The 22681-nt window shown below is 36.0% G+C and overlaps 1 protein-coding gene across 3 annotated transcripts in view; it reads right to left on the bottom strand.

The window, feature by feature from the left end:
* SOX5 (SRY-box transcription factor 5) overlaps positions 1 to 22681 on the bottom strand; it is a 346461-nt gene that overhangs the window by 184996 nt on the left and 138784 nt on the right. For all 3 annotated transcript variants that reach the window (XM_021690523.1, XM_021690525.1, XM_021690524.1), the window contains exons 4-5: positions 14966 to 15138; positions 10349 to 10417 (exon numbers count right to left, since the gene is read on the bottom strand). In XM_021690523.1, coding sequence (XP_021546198.1) covers positions 10349 to 10417; positions 14966 to 15138 — 242 coding nt within the window. The remainder of the gene's footprint in view (positions 1 to 10348; positions 10418 to 14965; positions 15139 to 22681) is intronic.

Genomic DNA, 22681 nt, shown 5'->3' with positions numbered 1-22681 from the left:
ATAAAACTTAAAAAATTTTACCAGCTTTTAAGTAGAAATTAGTCCTTGAGCTAGAGTAGAGAACTGAACCAAATTTGCCATGTGCTGGAAATGCCTGCAATGTAAGTCTTGACTCATGATGTAACTACTCTTCATAGAATAATTAATTTTATGTTAACACTCTGTTAATTTCATTGGCATCTAATTTTCTTCCTGTTTGTCAACTCTATTCAAAGACAAGAGATAGAAATTCTTTCTAAAGGCTCTGTGAGCAACTCCCTACTACAGCATTTAGCGTAAACTAAGGTAAAATAGATTCATTTTAGGCCAACATATTGACTTCTGGCCTATATTTCCAAATCTGTTGTTGTTAACTTGCTTTGTTTTGTTTTGTTTCCCATTATTTGATTATTACATTCCCAGGGTTTTATCTAAGCCCTTGATGGGCCTTGTTTTGTTAACTGATAAGATATGGAGGACAGAGCAGTGAGGAACAGTGTTCGACTTTTTCCACAGGTAATGTTGTTTGGGAAAAGGTTGTAAAGTCATGGGAAAGACTGCTGTCAGTCTGCTTTCTGAGCCAGTCTCAGTGATTCCATAATGGCCATACTGGATCAAATGAACCCGGGCTTCACTTCAGAAATCATACTGCAAAGATGAGAGAAAGAAGCAGCACAGAAATGGCACAGAAATGAGATAGAAAAAGGAAAACAATAAGGAAGATTATTTGAGATTCCACATAAAAGATGAGAAAAAAACATCTCCTTCCATGAAATGCAATGTTTGTTTTTAGTGAAAAGCCCAAGTCAGGATGAATGCATTCCAGAAACAGATTACAGCTTCCAAAAACTGTTGTCAAAATTACTTCAGCATAGTCATCAAATATAGTTACTTTAACCAGGGTCTCAATAATGATATTAAAGAGTTTAAAATATCAGGGCCATAGTTTAAAATTCTACATAAAATTTGTATTGTTTGATAAATCTATCAAAAAGAGAAAAAGGATGGTGATATTCTCCATTTCTGTGTTCCTTGGAAACACCAAGGAAACTATAAAATATACATTTACAAATCGTAGAACTGTGAAGTTTGGTCTTGAAGCCTCAAGCTGTTCCTTTCTGCCATAACTCATTGTCTTTACAAGGACTCCTTCATTCCCACATACTGGTTACTGTGACTTGAATATTTAAAAATAAATTTAAGAATAATAAATAAATAAATATTTTAGAAAGAAAGAGAAAAGAAAAGAAACAAGGAAGGAAAGAAGGAAAGAAGGATGGATTTTTTAAAATGATGTCCTGATTTCCAATCCAGGGTGACAGACTGATCATGTGTATTTATTGCATTTTTTCCTGAGATACTACTGAAATGATAAAAACAGACAAATTTAAAATCATGTATCACATAAAACAGTAAAGAATAAGATATTTACACAGGCAAGAAATTTGACTAGAGTTCTGAAAGATGAAAATTGTAGAACGTTAACTAAAAGTGGGTGAAACAAACTAGAGTATACATGGAAGGAGTTAAGCAGAAATGGGGTTTAACTTGCCCTCAGAACCACCAGAAAGTCTTGGGACTTGACAGTCCAGGTATGAGGGAGAGCAGGAGTGAGACCTGGATTACAAACAGTGGTATTAGTTAAAAGTAGCTCCATCAGGTCACCTCTACCCCAGCTACATCACACACCCTCAACAGAAATTGAAGAGTCTGGGAAAACTTAGGATAGTTAGCATGAACATTGGAATTCCAGAACAAAGACTTCTGTATCCATACATGTAATGTATGGCCAGCTTCTTGTTCTCACTTAAGCTGTGTTCACGTGTTGATAAACCTCATTCATAGTCACAGCTCCCAATCTAGTCTTTCTTATATTGCTTTTAAATCTGAATGGTAACTAATGATTTTTTAAAGTTTGAGCAGAACTTTAAGCTGAAAGAGAAACATCAAGATAAGCAAGCAGGTGAAAAATGGAGGAAAAGAAAATTTAAGGAAATGAGAATTTAACTTTTTAAAAATACCCCCAAGTTTCAATTCAATAAGAAATGACAAGAGCAGGATTAAACAGGAATAGGATAACCTGAAAACAGAATTATCAGGGAGCAAGAAGAAGCTTGTGGAAATGTAAAAGGTAATTTCTCAAAGATTCAATTAAACACTTCAGAAGATAAATTTCAGGCAATCCCCTAGGAAGAAGAATCAAGAAGCAGAGGTAAAAATATGAACAATAAGTAACATATTTATTAGTCCAGAAAAAGAAAATAAAATCTCTGTGTCACAGAAGATGCAGAAAGAACTGGAAAATGAGGAGATAAATGGGCAAAGAAAAAAAAAAAAAGCAAGAGAATTTTTCAGAGCAAAAAAACTACAACTCTTTAGACAAAAAGATTCATGGAATTTACAAAATAATAAATGCAAAATATCTGTATACATTCCAGTGAAATGTCACAGTAATTAGAAGATACTAAAAACTTTCAGAAAGGAGAAAAATCGGTCATCACCAACAACAAAAGTCAGATCAACATCATATTTCTTGTCGATGTTAGAAGATGATGAATCAATGGATTTGAAATGTAAGGAAAATGATTTCCAGCTTAGAATTTCATTTTCAGCCAAACTGTCAATCAAGTAGAGAGTTTAAATAGAATATTATTACACATACATATATTTAGAATGTTTTTATCCCAGGCCCTTTATATCCTGCATCCCCACACTGCTCCTTTTCTTTCAGGAAGTTTGTTGATGTGGTTCTAGAGCAAAATAAGGAGATAAACCAAGGAGGACAATATAGGAAACAGTGATTCCAACTCCAGAATTATAAATGGACATTCCAGAATGTTGGCTGGACCAACTGATCTAAATGAAAGCAGGGCAGACAGCTAAGAAGCAGTTATCAAGAAAAGCGGCATTCTGGAGATCTGATTTATTCTTGAGAATTTATGAAGTTATAAAGCAAATCACAAGAGTAACATGAGGGGAAAAAAAAGAAAAGAAAAGGCAATTGGAAAGCACAAAGTTACACGAAAAGGAAATACGGAATATCCCTTTAAGACTATCCAAGAAACAATACAAAGACTTGTATTTTAATGTAAGCACCATTTTTTAAATTTTATTATGTTATGTTAATCACCATACATTACAACCTTAGTTTTTGATGTTGTGTCCCATGATTCATTGTTTGCGTATAATACTCAGTGCTCCATTCAATACATGCCCTCTTTAATACCCACCACCAGGCTAACCCATCCCCCCCACCCCCTCCCCTGTAGAACCCTCAGTTTGTTTCTCAGAGTCCATAGTCTCCCATGGTTCGTCTCCCCCTCCAATTTCCCCCCTACATTTTGCCTTCCTACTATCTTCTTCTTTTTTTTTTAACATATAATGTATTATTTGTTTCAGAGGTACAGGTCTGTGATTCAACAGTCTTACACAATTCACAGTGCTCACCATAGCACATACCCTCCCCAATGTCTTTCACCCAGCCACCCCATCTCTCCCACCCCCACCACTCCAGCAACCCTCAGTTTGTTTCCTGAGATTAAGAATTCCCCATTCAGTGAGATCATATGATACATGTCTTTCTCTGATTGACTTATTTCGCTCAGCATAATACCCTCCTGTTCCATCCACCTCGTTGCAAATGGCAAGATTTCATTCCTTTTGATGGCTGCATAATATTCCATTGTGTGTGTGTGTGTGTGTGTGTGTATACACACACACACACACACATCTTCTTTATCCATTCATCTGTTGATGGACATCTTGGCTCTTTCCATAGTCTGGCTATTGTGGACATTGCTGCTATAAACATTGGGGTTCATGTACCCCTTCGGATCACTACATTTGTATCCTTGGGGTAAATACCCAGTAGGTAAGCACCATTTTTTAAATTTTCAACTTTTAAGATTAACCATTAGGTAAAGCACAACAGGTACGTGTGTATACATACATACCTACACACACACACACACACACTTATTATATATATTTAGAGTAGACATACAGGTAACAGAAATTGGCAATTGGGAATAAGAGAAAAGAGATTCCATCCTCATCTGACGAGGCAAGTGTGAAGAGACTATTTATCATTGATTGACAGAAGAGATGTAAGTAAATTATTTAAAGCTTAGAAGTACCTATTGGAAGAATTTAAATGACTTTTGTAACTACTCGCTATAAGGCGAGGGAGGGATTGGGGGGGATGTCAGGGTGGAGACACGAGAACTCAGCAAATCTTCATTTCTAAGTTAATGAAATTTAAAAAGTAGATAAGTCATAAACAGCATTATAGTTGTATTTTTATATACTTAGTGAATACTAAGAAGTTATTAAAAATGAAAACTTAAAAGATTTTAAAGTGGCTCCTTCTGAGTAAAAGGATTGGGCACAGTATACAGAGGAGCACATAGAGGATTTGGTTCTGGATAGTTGCTTTCCTTATTCTCTTGTACACTTAGCCATGTGACATGTGTTATATCAGTAAAAATTAAACTGTATATGCATATCAATCAATCTGTACCTTTATCTACGGAGACAGGCTTATCTATGAGGAAAATTCCATCATTAGGTAATTGCCAGCAGATGTATTAAAAATGCTTTAAGGATTTTAAAGTGGCTCTCTCTGAATAAAAGGACAGAGAGCTGCAGGTAGCATCCCTGATCTTCTAGGAGAGGTCACCTATCTTCTCAAATGGATCTTCTACTTCCATAAAGAACAAGGAAGAGCAGGAAGTCACCCTTCAAGCTACTTCTTTGTATCTCCTCCATATTTTCTCCTCCAATAATCTATCTGAAAGCCTAGACTGTATCCTGTCCAGTTGTGGTATATTTTATTTCCTACAGCAAAACATTAGTCAGAGCCCAAGGAGTTAATGCATTTCCTTCTCAGGTTGAAATGTTACCTTAATTGCATGGTGTTTATTCTTGGCATTTCCAGTCTCCTAAAGAGACAAGGTTACTTTGCAATCTCTTTGTCCTCATGTATGTGTGTGGAGTCTTGTTGAGGGGGGGTAAAATGCTTGCAACTTACCACACTCAGAGAAAGAAATCATAAATCAGCAGGTCAGTCAGGTACTATTATTTCACCTTTCACGTTATTATGTTTTCAATACAATATTTCAATGGATTTTGTTCTGCATAATAATTTATCAAGAATTACCAAAACTCTTAATGAGCTCAGAGAACTTTGGCTCCAATAAAATGAAACCTTTATCACAAATTGGTTGAGCCCATGACTGCAACTTAATCATTCAATTGTACATAAGTCAAGTTGTATTTTTATTTTGTAGGAATAAGTTCCCAGGGAAAGAAAACTCATTTTAAAACTTCGGGCCATTAAGCCTTAAATGGTAGAATGTCGGTGAAATAAAAATGAACTGGGCCAAGACTTGGGAGAAACTTGGAACCCAGCCATTGTTCTACAAGTAACAACTTCTGTGACATTGGGAAAATCTTCTAACCTTACTTGGTTTCAGTTTACAAATGTCAAAATGAGAGATAGGTCTAAATAAAGGCTTTCTAAAAATCCCTTGTAGTTCTAAAATCATATGAATTATTGGAACACTGAACTTACAGTGTTCAGTGACTACTGCCATGTATATTATATATTTTTTTCCCTAGAAATTCTCCTCTTGCTGGAAATACTCATTAAATTGTTCATCATCAGAAATACAGAAGAACAAATTTTTCTCTCCTAATGACCTAGGCAAAAATTTTCAGCATTGTGTGCTCACTACATGTCAGGTATGATTCCATTTAATCCTCAAACTAAGCCAGTGTCAGTTATTATAATTCCCATTTAATAGATGGGAATAATGAAACCAGAGGGATTAAGCAATTTTCCTAAGATCACACAGCACATGAGGTGTGAACATGCAGAGACTGAATTCAGGTATGTCTAATTCCAGAGAACCTGCTCTCTATCTTTATTTTTAATCATTTAATACAATTAAAATTGTATTTCATACAGTTAAATATAGTCCTATACCACCTGAAGAGCCAAGCTCTTCCCTATATACATTGGAATACACACTGGCCAGTTAATACAAAAGAACAGAGATTTGTCCTTTGCTCTACCCTTAGCTCTAGACAGAATCAGTGACCCAAAGCTACTACTAGTTCTGCAAATGTATACCTTATGAATCGGAAAGAATGACAGGTGATTGTTAAATACCAAATCTTTGCCCCCAAGAGAATATAATGAACAACAAACAATTGGAACAATTTGTGAGAAGGGAAAATGCAACAGATTTGTGGAATCTCTTAAGAAAATTCAAACACTGAACTTTCAGTATGGGAATCATGACAAATACACATTTTAAAAGAAGTAAAACATCTTTAAAATTTCCCTTAAAAATACCTGAAGTGGATTTCATACCAGAGCATGTTATTGGACTGACCCTATTAGATGCTAATAAGAACTTAAAATTCCATTAAGTGTTATTGAAAAAAGGTAAAAAAAAAATTAAACTAGGACATGCTTCCCCCTCTCACTCCCAAAGCTATAGAAACCCTGTCCCATACAAAGCTTCAAGATAAAAGGAACTTGAGTCTCTAGGGACATTCAGTTTGTTGCCATAATGGAAGCTGAGTAGAGGTCACTCATTCATTTACTTTAAAAGGTTTTGGTAACAGTGAATGAGGTCAAGATGAACCGTTGGTTTAGGATCATTATTGGAAACATAAACCACCTCCTGGCAATCCCTATTAGAAACAGGTTGATTTAATGTAAAAAAGAGATTAGTCAGAAAATAAAATTGCTAAAAGATGGGCAATGTAGCATAAGCAAAAGATTAAAAGAAAAAAAAAGGTTATTTTTTTAAAAATGTAAAAGATATTTTTCTCTGAAATATCTATAAATTTCATCTCACATATTAACGTGCATTAAGAGTTAGCTAGGTACAGTAAGCAGGAATGCAAAAATATCCTACTTTTTTTTTTTAAAAAGATTTATTTATTTATTTATTTGAGACAGAGAGAATGAGAGAGAGAGAGAGAGCACATGAGAAGGAGGAGGGTCAGAGGGAGAAGCAGGCTCCCTGCCGATCAGGGAGCCCGATGCGGGACTCGATCCCGGGACTCCAGGATCATGACCTGAGCCGAAGGCAGTCGCTTAACCAACTGAGCCACCCAGGCGCCCAAAATATCCTACTTTTTAAAGGACAATAAAGTATTAAAGGAAAACTGCTGAATGGGAGAAAAAGAAGTCGAACTTCTTAGTGTTGCTAAAATTGAGAGTCTCATAAAGAAACAGACAAGTTCTTGTGGGAAGATGAGATATTTTCTGGTATTATGACATGATTTTATTTGTAAAATGAACTGATTTATGATGTTAGAAAGAATAACAGAAAACTTTTTCGTTTCTTCTTTTAATCTATGAGTTATGTGAATCAACCTAGAAGACTATAACTCTACATAAAGTCTTTGCAAGGAAGTAATGTAGATCGAGTTCTCAATCCAATTAGAATCATGCAATTAGAGCTAAGGTTGCTTTTTTAAAGAGAGAAAAACTGTTCATATAGAATTGATCCTAAGTGATTGAATAAAATTGGTGAATTTGCTAATTCTTACGGCATTTTCTCTTTCAATATATAACTACAGAGTAAAACCTACTACCACTTTTTCATCTGGAGTTGAAAGAAGATAGAAACAATAGGCCAAGAGAAATTTTAAGTAACTTGGGTCATTAGAATATGTGAATGTTTGTGCATATACAAAAGTTTGTTTGTATATTAAAAGTTTTTAAAATCGAAGGACACATACTTCAAATGTAATAAAGATGTCTAAATTAGCCTCTCCTTTAAAGAGAACTCAGTAAAAGAATGAGAGAAATGTTGGGGAACATCATCCTCTTGTCATTTAACACAGCCATCAAGTGTGAAAATTTGTCCTGCTCTCTTACCCTGTCAATCTAATCCATCTAGCAGATCTGTCTACCCATCTAGTGCTTTGCATGCCTTTACCAACATTTGGGGCAAGCGTGTATTTATAACTGAAACCAAAAGCTTAAAGGCAGCCTTAATTGTGGGTCGAATAACATTGCAGCCCACTATTCTACCGATAAAGAAACTAGAATGCATTGTTTTCTAAAGCTCAAAGAGACAATGGTATAAAACATGTAAGAAAATGCAATCAGGATGAACAATGTAAGTTGGTGTGTTTATTTCTACAAGGTCTTTAGCTCCATATTTAAGAAAGATAAAGAAGTAGATCAATTCAAAATATACTATGTAAGTATTTGCAGATATCAAGTATATTTATTCTATTGTAAATTCTCATGTAAGCACTGATTATGTGTGCATTGACAAAAAGAAGTTTTATAATGCTATTTGTTGTGATTTTGATTTGCCTTCCACGATAGCAGATTTGATTTTTACCCTTCTTCTTCCTTGTCAGATGCTGCCAAGGAAAACGAAGAAGGGGAAAGAAGAAAAGGGAGAGAAAACATTCTCAAAAAGAAATGTGGCAAGGATTTACATGAGCAAAAAAAAGGGATCTGTTCCACATTTTTAATCTTCTTTCTCTACACATGTCCCTATAGCGGTCCTTCCCATAACTGAACAATCTCTCAATAGACTAATTTAAATATACTGTGACTCTCACAACTATTAAGTATTTGTAAGACTGCCCCAAATCAACAATTTATAAAATATACTTTAGAAGTATGCTTTTAGTTAATGAATACATTAAAAACTGTGTAAATGAATTCCTTTCAGATTGTCAGTCTTGCTCAGTACTTAATTTTTGCTTGAAACATTTCCTACTTCCCATATTTTATATATATATATATATATATATATGGCCATAACTGCTTTATTATCTTAGATTTTCAATTAAAAACATTTTAAATGTAGATAACCTGGTACCATCAATTAAAACTATATTCAAAGTCAGCATATTTAGACTGAACATGAAATTGAACAAACAGTTTTTTGTATTTTTTTTTTTAAGTAGGTTCCACGCCCAGCATGGAGCCCAACAAGGGCTCAAACTCACAACAGTGAGATCAAGACCTGAGCGGAGATCAAGAGTCCAAAGCTCAACTGACTGAGTCACACAGGCACCCCCCAATGAACAGTTTTAAACCACTAAATTTAATAAACCACATTCCAGATATGAACAGATTGATAACATCACATTAGGATTTGCTGCTCATAATTACAGTTAAGGAGAGCAAAGAATCCTGGTTGGATCATCTCACTGATGTTTCTCTGTCTCCCTGAAGCTATGACTAGCTCACTAAAATGTCAGGTGGACCAAGAATGAGCAAACCCTGATTGGGCTATATAATCCAGGGTAAAGAAATTAAGTATACCTGTCCCAATTAGGTAAAATGGGATAAACTTTGCTGGCAATGTAGTCTAAACGTGATTAAATACACAAATGAAATAACGTAGACATGTCTGCTTCTGTCATTTATGATATTTACACTGAAAAAATATGCTGGATTCTCAAGACAGAATTTCAAAAGAATGATGAATTTTTCCTCTCTAACATCTGCTTCCAGAAGACGATGTTACATAGGGTGGATTCATAGCTCCATGAATTAGATTCCTTTTCTTGCTGGCAATAGCAAGTATGTATTGAGCACCTACTGTGTGCCTTGATACTCCATCCATGATTTCATTAAGTCCTCATAAATACTCTTACGAAATAGGTACTTTCGGAAAGGGAATTTTCAGAAGGGGAAAAATTTTTGTCAAAATTCATGCCCCAGCAAGTGGTGAAGACAGGACACTTTTTCTTTTTATTATCAATATAGCTGCTTTCTTCCATCTTCACTGATGCTCCTCATCATCACACATTTCCATTTAAGCAAAAGATGCAGGTTATAGAGCCCTCGCTCTTGCTCTCCAGGCAACATGAAGGGTGAAATTCTACTTGAACACCAAATCATTATCTTCCCTAACCTCAACCCTTATGACACGTGGCTCCTGAGCATACAGTAAAAACGTCCTCTCTGCCACGGCTCTCTAACAAAACTTGCTGTACCTTTTTGCTTTGGTTCCCCTGCACATCCCTCACTGAGAACACTCACGGTCACATTTTAAACATTAAAGAATAGAGAAAATGAAACCTTTCTAGCATTTCTCAGCAATAATTTCCTTTTTGTATAGTATGAAAATGACTGTCAGCTTGCTCAGATTGAAGCTCCCTGACAGTAGGGGCCTGCGCCAGTCACCATTTGCAAGATTCTCATGGCATAGGATGAAATAGGGCAGGAATTAAGTAAGCCAAAAATAATTCTTATTTTGGAGGTTATTCCAGTTAGCTCATCTAAAAATTAGAATATTAGATAGATGATAGATAGATAGATAGGTAGATAGATTTTTTTTTAATTGGAAGTATGCATGAAATGATGATTTCTGACCTGTATCTGTTGCTGAAGCAAATTGATTTTGTGTTGTTGCTGCAGAAGCTGCTGCTGTTGTCTTGCAATCTGTGGAGAAATTGCACATGAAAAATTTAAAAGTATATTGTAGTCCCAGGGGGAAATTACCAATGTTCTGTTGCTCCAAGTTTGATTTGACACTGATTAAGATGATGAAAATAGATGTACCTGAGCCCCTACAGTACCAGCAATTCATCCATAAGTAGGACCAAACAAGATATTTAGTTTTTGGCACAGTTTCTTTTGGCCTAAAACAAGCAAAGCCTAAGACACTCCAACAGTGATCCAATCCAGTATGAAACAGCAGAGTGTCAGAAAACCTTCTTCCTTCCTGGCAATTCGTTAAGAAGGTACGGCCTCTGGCATTTTTATCTCTTTTGTACAAAAGAAACTATTGCATCAACAGGGGGGTTGTTGCGACCTGGGAGTTCAGGGTAGCACAGGGTATTGCCTTGTGGAGGCTGTATTCCTCACTGAGGTTTCAGTATTTGTTTTTGTTTTTTCGTAAACACTGCCCTCATTTCTGCCTCCCACAGACCCCTGAACAGCCAACTCCTCAGTGCACTCCATCACAGTTTCTGCTCCCATTCTCCACTAAAATAATTGGTAATAAAAGTCGCCAATCTCATTTTAAAATTTTTTTTAAGATTTATTTATTTTGGGGGGGGCAGTGAGGGTGGACTGAGAGGGAGAGCATGGAACCTGACACAGGGTTTGATCTCAAGACCCTGAGATCATGACCTGAGCCGAAATCAAGAGTCAAAGGCTTAACTGACTGAGCCACCCAAGCACCCCTCCTTTTTTCAATTCTAATGTGTTTTTTAGATTTCACCTTTTGTCCTTTCATCAAAATTCAACACTCAAGTTCTTTCCCTTGATCCTGAACTTTCTTCCTTGGCTTCCATGACAGTACATTTTCCTGGTTTTTCTCTACCCTCAGCCTGTTCCTTCTCAGTTACCTTCAACTGCTCTGTCTAGCCATTCAATGTCGTAGTTGTATCCCTACTCCTGAATGTATGCCAAGTACTTATGAATTTGTTTCTCTCACCTCTGCCTTTGCTTTCAGTTTCAGACCCATTTTTCCAATGACATTCTCAAAGGTACCTCATATTCAACAAGTTCAAAACTAAATTCAGTTATGGTTATTTTCATGCTTTCATTTTATCTTAGGGACAGGGTTTAAAAAATCCATTTTTTTTTCCCCTGAAGAAAGGTAGAAAGGAGATGGTAGGAAAAGAAATATCACTCTTTTCCTTAAATCTGGTCCTTTCCTCCCACATGTCAATATTTCAGCTGATAAATCTTTTTATCAGCACCTTAAGCATTTATCAAGAAACTGACCACCTCACACCCCTCCACACTTCCTCCCGTTCCAAGCCACTGCTCTCTTGCTGGGTTATTGTAATAGTCTCCTATTGCTCTTTCTGCTTCTGCCTTTGCTCCCTACAGCCTATAATATGTCAATATCTAGAAAGACCCTTTTAAAATATAAGTTGTGTCATGTTACTCATCTTTTCGAAACCCTCTGTCTCACTCAGAGCAGAAGGCAGTGTCCATATGATGCCTGCAAGACCCTGTATGATTTGGCCTCCTGCTACCTCTCTGGTTTCACCTTCTCCTCTTCCTCCCTTTGTTACTCCATTCTTGCCACTCTCCTCTCCTGTCTCTTGAAGACGCTAAGGATGCTCCTATCTCCCAAGGGTGTACCTGCTTCTGGGCCTCTGCACTTGCTTTCCCCTCCATCTGGAACCCTCTATGCCTAGATAACTGACTGCCACTCCCTCACCTCCTGCAAGTCTCTGCTCAAATATCACCCTATCAATGAAGTCTTCCCTGAGCACCCATTTTAAAAGAGCCTCTCTCTCTACCTGGCACCCTCATCCCTAATTCTCTCCTTTATTTATATCCCTCATCAACATCTTGTTTGTTTACTATCTTTTCCTAATGAGAATTCAATACATTAGGAATTTTTGTCTGTTTTATTCTTTGCTGTATCCCAGTAACTAGAATAGAACCTGGCATCAAATTGGTGCTCAATAGATATTTATTGAATGAAAAAATGTAGAATGGAGCTCAGAGTCCAGTGGAAAAGGCTGGTCAATGAACAGATTCATTAGCATCTCTAAGGGCTATAATAGGAATATTAGAGTGCCCAGAGTAGAGACACCCTATAATGAGTAGGGAGTTTTAGGAGGAGGGTCAGAAATGGAGTTCTCAAGAGAAGATATACCTAACCTGAATCTTAAGGAATAAGTATTAAATGCCCTTCAGAGATTTTCCTGTGTCCTGATGAAAAGATCAGTGACTACAAGAGTGGTGATTATGCATGCCAGCACTGCATGGTAAAGAAGATCTAGGGGAGTAAAATAGGCTCTAGAAACCTGACCTGAAGCTTTCACAAAGGATCTTCTCTCAGGCTTTGTAGGCATCATTGCTTAGCATCTTTCCAACACAGGAGAGAAATTCTGGAAGAACCTAATGATTTCTAAAATTCCAAGGATAATGTCAGAAAAAGTAAAAAATTCTAGAATCCTTTGATGATATGTGGGGATGAGCCAGAATGTGAAAGAGAAGAGGACTTTGCTCTCTGTTAGCAATTGCTCAGATTTTTCAGGACAAATATGCCCTTGGACCCACCAAAGTAGTGATTCTTACAAAGAAATATCCCCATCTGACCCACAGTTTCAGAAGCTCCTAGAATTTTCTAGAATTCAGATGTTTGAAAGCATTGAGAATTATGAACAAGAAAAGAGTAGTGTTTTTTCTAGACTGTCACAGGTGAGCATTCTGAACTCTTATCATGGGGGTAAAGCAAGAGAAATTTGGGCCATATTCAAGAACAGGCCAAATATATCTTTAAGGAAGATGATGAAGTATTTCATTAAACATGAAAGCATCATTTTTCAAGCAGAGATGAACCACCAAGTAGGGAGGAGTAAACTGAAAGGGGGTCACTTCAAATGTAATCTGAATATTTCTTCTTTCAACTCTGCTAGTTTACATTTTGAAAATTGTTAAGGTTTTGCAGGGATGTGTGGACACTTACCCCTGACTAAATAATAGTCTTCTTCCACTTGGGACGGTGAATGGACAGAGCCCAGAATATGGGATGGCAAAAGGGAGTTAGCCCCAGAAGAGATGTATCATGTCTGTATATAAATTCACCCTATGGCACCCTCTTTCTTCCCTTCTCTTTGCTACCAATTTTAAGTAATAGTTCTTATACATTGCCTCCATTTTCCTACTACACATTTGTCAATTCTTATGCCTTATTTCTACTACTAAAGCTCCAGAGAAGCCAGAGTCTTAAAAGGCCAACAGTGAGAAACTAAATGACAAATCTAGTAGGTTTGTTCTTCTGGAACTGTTCATTTTCTTTTATTTACCAGCTATATGCCAGTATCTCCCAAGGATCTACCCTTAGTCCTTTTCCATTTTCTAATACTATCACCACTATTCTAATTTAGGGCTTACAAACCTGCCATTCCCTCATGAAACACTCTGGCCCCAGATATTAATATGGCTGCCTCTTGTATGTCATTTAGATCTGAGTTCAATTGCCAGGTCCAACCACCCAATCTAAGAAACATTGCTTTGCCATACCAATCAATATTTATTAAATAGCTCTAATTACATTTCATCAAATAACTTATCACTGTCTAAAATCATTTGTTAATTTCTCTTTTCCTTTGTTAATCATCTCTCTCTTTCCACTAGAATTTAGGGGCTCTATCTTACTGGTTAATTGATGAAGCCTCAGAAGTTAGCACAGTGCCTGGCATATAAGAAGCACTTGATTATTTGTTGAATAAATGAATGAAACTTACCTACCCCAGTGGTTTAAACCACCATCTCTATGTAAATAAACTAAGAAATTTAGTTCAGCCCTCTTTTCCAAACCGTCAATTGGTATTTCTAGCTGTTTTTTACATACCTCCAGCTGGACAACCTGACAAGAGTTTTAATTAAACATGATAAAACCACCTGTTATTCCAAATTTGCCCTCCTCCTGACTTGACCCATCACCCAGGCTCAACATCTTTCCTCATTCTTTTGCCCACTCAAAGAATTCAACTAATCATAGTTTTCCCACCTGTTTATTCTTTTCTTCTCTTTTTCTGTGGTCATTTAGTTTAGATTCTAAACTATCTAGTTTAGATTCTCACTCCTTATTGAAGTTATTATAATAGGTATCTAACTAAACTTCCTGGGCCAAAATTAATTTACTTCATTTGTTAAATCCTACTTATTCTTCAAAGCTCATACCAAACACCTGTTGAATGAACTCTTTCACGGTGTCCCTGACTGGAAATGTTCTCTTGACACGCCATGATTCTGCTTGGTACTTCTCTCATGACCTATCAGAATTTCACCTTGGTTATAATTACTTCGATGTTACATACCACTAAAGTAGTTGATAAGCTTTTTCAGATCAAAGTGTTTTTGTTTGTTTGCTTCTTTTGTATTTTGTTTTTTTATTTATTTATGTGAGGTGGGAAGAAAGACTTTTATTGATCTTTGTGCACCTAGGAGAGTGTCCTATAAATAGCAGGCAAAACCATGTCTAAGGAACTTGTGTCCCTGGCTCCTACTCACCTGTTCTTGTTGCTGTTTGGCCAACTCCATTTGCTGGCGTTGTTTCTCGATCTGAGATGCAGCCAGTTTCTTCTGCTCATCGTGGGCAGCCAGTAGCTGCTCTCGCAGACTGGTCAGCTGATTGATCATACCCATGAGCTGCCTCTCCTTCTCAGCTAGGCTTTCAGGAGTCCCTGAAAATAACATGGCAATAAAACATACAAGAAAAGGGAAATGAGAAGAGAGTGATTATTCAGTGACAATGAATCTGTTGTATAGAGAACTATTCTAAATAGAAGGTTAACACACAAACATAGGCTCACTTTCTTTCAGATTTTTTAACTCCACAGTGAAAAGCGATGGGTATTTCCCCTTTACAAAATATCAGAATGAACAAATATTTTGATTTTTTTTATGTATGACAAGTAATAATCTATAGTTTTTAATTTTACAAGCAAATCAAAAAGTGGTGGGGTGAGCATCTACTATTTTAATGTTCTATGGTGGGATCTGACAAAAAATAAAAAGAAGCCTAAAGCACAGCTCCTTGCCCTAAGTAGTTTTTAATCAAATTAAGGAGGCAAGACAAAAACATGAACATTTAATAACCATAATTATTAGGAGATCAAGTTATTATTATCAGTAATATCATTCTCCTTTTCTCAAAAAAGAATCTTGAAGAATTAGAACCAAGGAATTCTACATTAAAAAGGGGAAACAATCTATTAGCCAATCAAATTTTAGACAGTTTTCTCATATGCCACTCAGAGGCTTTCTTCAAAAATAGAATATAACTAGCAGGGAAAATATCCAAGATTGAGAATATAAATTCAGGCTATCATGAAATTATGAAATATGGTTGAAAAACTAAGAGATCACATTATAGTCACCACAGATTATAGTTAAATTCAACACTTGGAGAAGAAGTCACAGCAGTCATTTATGATAAATAACAGGCTCAGGATATTTAAAACATGCTATGAATCTTCTTTGTTAGGTTAAAATACTTATTTGGTACACCAAAAATGTGAGCAGTTCACTGAAACAGGAACAATATCACTTTTAATTGTTCTTTTAAAATTCACCAGATAGACAAGACCCCTATGGTAAAGCACTCACAGCAGGAGAGAACATACTTTTTAATTACAATTTTCACTTTAATATAAGACACTAAGCACTATTTTAATAATGCATTTGCCACCTGTATATGTAATTAGATAGAAGGATCTGTTATAACCCAGTCACCCTTCCCCATCCCAGTGTATTTCTCTCTAACAATTTATGCTGAAAAAGCATGTGCTTTTTAGGAAGTAGTAACTATAGTTAGTGGCTTATAATTTTCACTGGCCCATTTGGAATGGAAATAAAGTTTCTAATGTAATTTAGATAGGCTACAGAATAAATATCTAGAAAAGAAATTATGAGTGAATAGAAGTCAAGAATCATGCATTAATTCTTTATTATGAATACCTAGCAATAAATTATTGCTAATAATTTACTATACTTCAGACATTTGGATTCCATTGAACAGAAGAACATTTATTCTAAGAATAACAACAATATGATTGTTGCAATTAGAATTCTAATAATAAATAATCTAAATATATACTGGGAAGATTTTAAAGAAAATATTCAAGTGATGGTACAATGTACATCTTCACACATCATTAGTAACCACATTTCTAGGAATACATACTAAGAAAAGTAATACATATCAGGCCTTGTAATCCTCATTATCTTCAAGGGATAATTTCATTTATAAAAATCTAGCCCAGGGGCACCTGGGTGACTCAGTCAATTAAGCATCCAACTCTTGATTTTGGCTTAGGTCATCATCTCAGCATTGCAAGATTGAGCCCTGTGTCAGGCTCTGTGCTAGGTGTGGAGCCTGCTTAAGATTCTCTCTCTCCCTCTCCCCTTGCCCCTTACCCTTCTTCCTCCCTCTCTTAAAAAAAAAAATCTTCTTCATCCATTCATCTGTCGATGGACATCTTGGCTCTTTCCATAGTTTGGCTATTGTGGACATTGCTGCTATAAACATCGGGGTGCACGTACCCCTTCGGATCACTACATTTGTATCTTTGGGGTAAATACCCAGTAGTGCAATTGCTGGGTCGTATGATAGCTCTATTTTCAACTTTTTGAGGAACCTCCATACTGTTTTCCAGAATGGCTGCCCCAGCTTGCATTCCCACCAACAGTGTAAAAAAGCTTTTGCACAGCAAAAGAAACAGCCAACAAAACCAAAAGACAACCGACAGAATGGGAGAAGATATTTGCAAATGACATACCAGATAAAGGGCTAGTATCCAAAATCTATAAAGAACTTATCAAACTCAACACCCAAAGAACAAATAATCCAATCAAGAAATGGGAAGAAGACATGAACAGACATTTTTCCAAAGAAGACATCCAAATGGCCAACAGACACATGAAAAAGTGCTCAACATCGCTCAGCATCAGGGAAATCCAAATCAAAACCTCAATGAAATACCACCCCACACCAGTCAGAATGGCTAAAATTAACAAGTCAGGAAACGACAGATGTTGGCGGGGATGCGGAGAAAGGGGAACCCTGAGCGCTGTGAATTGTGTAAGACTGTTGAATCACAGATCTGTACCTCTGAAACAAATAATACATTATATGTTAAAATAAAAAAGAAGATAGTAGGGGGGAAATTGGAGGGGGAGACGAACCATGAGAGACTATGGACTCTGAGAAACAAACTGAGGGTTCTAGAGGGGAGGGGGGTGCGGGGAGGGGTTAGCCTAGTGATGGGTATTAAAGAGTGCACGTATTGAATGGAGCACTGGGTGTTATATGCAAACAATCATGGAACACTACATCAAAAACTAATGATGTAATGCATGGTGATTAACATAACATAATAAAATTAAAAAAAAAAGAAAACCTAGCCCAAGAAAACTACAAGAAATGAAGATAAGTATTTAGAAATGTTTCAAATGAAATATTAGAAACAATCTCAATGTCAAATGGGAATAATCAAATAATTATGGAACAACCAGATTGTATTTTTCACCCTTGAAAAAACTATTTTTTAAGAATATTTAATGGTATGGGAACTTGTTCATGATATAAAGCTAGGTGAAAAAACTGGGTAGTAATGAAACATTTGTGAAAAGGCAACCTACTGAATGGGAGAAAATTATATATCTGATAAAAGGTTAATATCCAAAATAAATAAAGAGCTCATACAACTCAATAGCAAACAAAATAAATAAAATTCAATCCAATTAAAAAATGGGCAGAGAATATAAATATTTTTCCAAAGAAGACATACATTAGGCCAGCAGGTACATGAAGAGATTCTCAGCATCACTAATCATCAGGGAAATGCAACTCCAAACTACACAGACACACACACAAAAACGCACAATGAGATCTCACCTCACACCTGACAGAATGGCTATTAACTAAAAAGAGAAGAAATAACAAGCATTGGCAAGAATGTGGAAAAAAGGGGACTTTTGTATACTGTTGGTGGGAATGTAAATTCGTGCAGCTATTATGGAAAATAGTATGAATGTTTCTCAAAAAATTAAAAATATAACTATCATATGATCCAGCAATTCCACTTCTGGGTATTTATTAAAAGAAAACGAACACACTGGCTTGATATAGGAATATCAGTATCAATATCATTGATATATGAACCCCCATGTATAGCACCATTTTTTACAATAGCCATGATATAAAAACAGCCTATGTCCATTGATGGATGAATGGATAAAGAAGATGTAATGCACACACACACACACTGGAATATTATTCAGTGATAAAAAAAAGAATAAAATCTTGCCATTTGTGACAATACAAATAGACCTTATGGGCATTATACTAAGTGAAATAAGTCAGACAGACAAAGCCAAACACCATATGATCTCAATTATATGTGGTATCTGAAAAAAAAAAGGAGAGAGAGAAACAAACAAAAATCCAATCTCATAAATTCAGGAACAGATTGGTAGTTGCTAGAGGCAGGGATAAGGGGTGGGTGAAATAGGTGAAAGGGGTCAAAAAGTACAAACTTCCAGTTATGAAATAAACAAGTCATGGGAATGTCATGTACAGCATAGTGACTATAGTTAATAATACTGTCCTGCATATTTGAAAGTTGCTAAGAAAGTAGGTCTTAAAAGTTCTCATCACAAGAAAAAAATTTTGGAACTGTGTTTGGTGATGGATGTTAATCAGACTTACTGTGATTATTTCACAATTATACACAAATATTGAATATTGAGTTGTACCCCAGAAACTAATATGATATTGTATGTCAGTTACACATCAATTAAAAAAAAAAGAAAATATCTGTATAAAAATCTAATGTATGCACATATCTGTATTTATAGAAAAAAAAGACTGGAAGAAATTTTATTTATGTATTATAGTGGCTATTTCTAGGTGATGGAATTTAAGCCATTTTAATATTTTTATACTTTTAAAGAGCATTTTCTACAATGTTCTTATTATTTACATACTTAGAAAAATATATTTCATGTATAATATGTGGAAATATATCTTAAAACTTTAAGGTGATACTATCCATTTACATAACTGGTGTAATACCAATGTGTAAAGAAATATACTTGTTTGTTGAGAATAAGCAAGTATCATTTTGGCATTCAGTATATGAAAGATTAACAAAATCCTTTTGTCTTCACTTATTTATATTTCAATGATTCTCAGATACACACTTTGTATATTTTAAACCCTCTGAGTCTTACAATGAATACTGTCTCAGAGTCAATGAAATATTAAGGTTTATGCCAACCCTGAGTTTGTCCTCCAGCCCTAGTCACTTACTTATAGATGCAGAACAGATATCCTGAGTGTAGATCTCACTTTTAAAATTCAACATGTATAAGGTGGGGTTCTGCATTTTTCTCATTTTTAAAGCGTTATCACTCAATCAACATTCTAAGTTAGAAATATTAACAACATCCTCAATTCTCTTCTCAACTATGCATCCTCCTGAATGCATTGTATCAACAAATCATGATAATTTTTTTCTCAAAATAGCTTTGTTTCAGTTTTAATTTTAATTAGTCAAATGTATTTCTGCAATATTATTATGTTCACATGAGTAAATAGTCGGTAATTAGAAAAGGGTATGCAGTGAAAGATCTCCTCTGAATACTATTCCTTCAGAGATAACTACAATTATTATTATTATCATACTCTTGTAAATGTAGATTCAAGCATATGCCAGAATATTTCTGTACTAGTTTACCAGAGCTGCTGTAACAAAGTACTACAGATTGTATGGCTTAAAGAATAGAAATTTATATTTATTGGCTAGAAGTCCAAGACTAAGGTGTCAGCATCTCAGTTCCTCCTGAGGGCTATGAGGGAAGGAGCTGTTCCAGATCTTTCTCCTAGGCTTGTAGATGGCCCTCTTCTTCCTGTGTCTTCATGTCATCACTCTCTATACATGTCCAAATTTCCTCTTCTTATAAAGACAGCAGTCATATTGGATTAGGATTCACCCTAATGGCCTCATTTTAACTTAATTGCCTCTATACAGACTGTATTTCCAAGTACAGTCATATTCTGAGGTACTAGAAGTTAGAATTTGAACATATGAATTTTTAGAGGGACACAATTCAACCCACAACAATTTTCTTCACACAAAGGACACCATAACATAAATGCTGTTTTAGAGTATGTAGGGAGACCTCTTGTTCCAGCCTCCCTTCCTTATCTCCACTGACATTTTTCATCTTTTCATGAATTGTTGTAGCAACGCGGGGCCTGAACTCACAACTCTGAGATCAAGACTTGAGCTGAGATCAGAGTTGGCCACTCAACAGACTGAGCCACCCATGCACCCCTGTAGCCTTTTTTTTTTTTAAAGATTTTATTTATTTATTAGAGAGCGAGCGAGAGAGAAACAGCATGAGAGGGGAGAGGGTCAGAGGGAGAAGCAGGCTCCCCACTGAGCCGGGAGCCCGATGTGGGACTTGATCCCAGGACTCCAGGATCATGACCTGAGCCGAAGGCAGTCGCTTAACCAACCGAGCCACCCAGGTGCCCCCCTTTAATAGAACTTCCTGTCACTAATTTTTCTCTCTATAAGTCTATCCTCAAACTGGTACCAAAATTATCTTCCTAGAAAAACAAATCTACCTATGTAACTATGATTTTAATAATCATTTAAATACCTCCACTTGTTCCTCATTGTCTTTGGAATAGTATGTCAATTCATTCTTAAGAATGAATAAAGTCCTTCTATTTGTGATCCAACCTTCTCACTTCCTTTGTGCATCCTAAATTCTAGCCACAATGACTTTTCAACATCCTTCACAAAGGACACCACCCTTCACAAATGTCTTACCTTGGCCACTCCCTCTCTAAACATTCATTCTTCATGTTCCAGGTCATATGCCTTGTTCTTTAAGACTCTTATCCTGACTCTCATGGATAACAGCTGTTCCCCTCTTTTGGAACCCACACAGTGGATATCTTTATTATACTATTTAATCATTACATTATAAATCTTATTTTCACATTTATTTCCTAAAGTCAGCAGAGATAGCTGTGACAGCAACAGCTGTAAATTACCAACTCTTATACCCTCATTACCTACTAGAAGACCTGGCATATAGTAAATTATCTAAAATTTTAATGAGTAGGTCACTTCCCTTTAAACTACTCTCAGGTTTAGGAATGCAATATAGCCAAGAGAAGTGGGGATATGTATTATCTTACATGAGTTATACAGAAGTTCTGGTTTTGGCTTAAGCGAGTTGAGCCAAGGAACTTAAGCTTTTGCAAAAGAAATTTTCCCCACTTTTATAAAAGTACTAAATTAAGATGGAGTAAACTCTATGGCTTCATCTCTAAATTATCATGATCTTCATAATAATTATCTTCCAGTGCATGGGGAGGGACCAATAAGTGGTCTATGAATATTAGAGAAACTAGTTAAGAGTCATAAAATATCCTAGACTTTAAGTGTGTGTGTGTGTGTGTGTGTGTGTGTGTGTGTGTGTAAACATCACTGGAAAATCCAGAGGCCTCCCAAACAAAAAGAGGAGCTACTGTTTCTTCACATAGATTTAAGATTTTTAAGAATCTCACAAGTGTACAACACTATGGGGGCACAATCCTGTATCTATGGCCTAGGTCAACCAGATTCAGATAGCTAATGGTATGAGTTCATGTTTGTGTGTGTCACTGATAATAATTTATTTTCATGTTTCATTTCTTTGCACTCTTAAGTGTTTTAATCTATGCTAGTCCTGCTTCAGTTCCCCTGAATGACGGATTATTGAAGTAAGAGGCAAATATATTCTGTTTCATGACTATAGGCATGGTAATCATTTGAGTGACTGTTATAGTCCTAAAGGTTCCACAGAAGTAGAGGTCAGAACATTCCTTAGTGTAATGCGACACAAGACATGAAAGAAGGGAATCAGCTTCGGTCATCCCTTTCTCAGTAAGAGATATCACCGCCCCTATATTGTTACATCCTTTCATCTTCCTCATTTTCCATATCTAATTCATTGGGAATCCTATTAACCCGAGAACATAGAAATTAGCCCATGAGTCTCTATCTCCAGTATAAACTCTTAATTCCAGGCCATCATAATCTCTTGCCTTCACTACTACAAACTGTTTTCTAACCATTCTACCTGCTTCCACTTCTTCTCCTACTAGAAACTATTCTTCAAGCAAAAGTTCAGAGCGATCCATTTAGAAAAGTAAATCAGATC

The sequence above is a fragment of the Neomonachus schauinslandi genome, chromosome 5 (assembly GCF_002201575.2).
Source record: "Neomonachus schauinslandi chromosome 5, ASM220157v2, whole genome shotgun sequence".
Classification (NCBI taxonomy): domain Eukaryota; kingdom Metazoa; phylum Chordata; class Mammalia; order Carnivora; family Phocidae; genus Neomonachus; species Neomonachus schauinslandi.
Note: the sequence above shows the minus strand (reverse complement) of the source record. Positions and strands in the feature narration are given on the sequence as shown.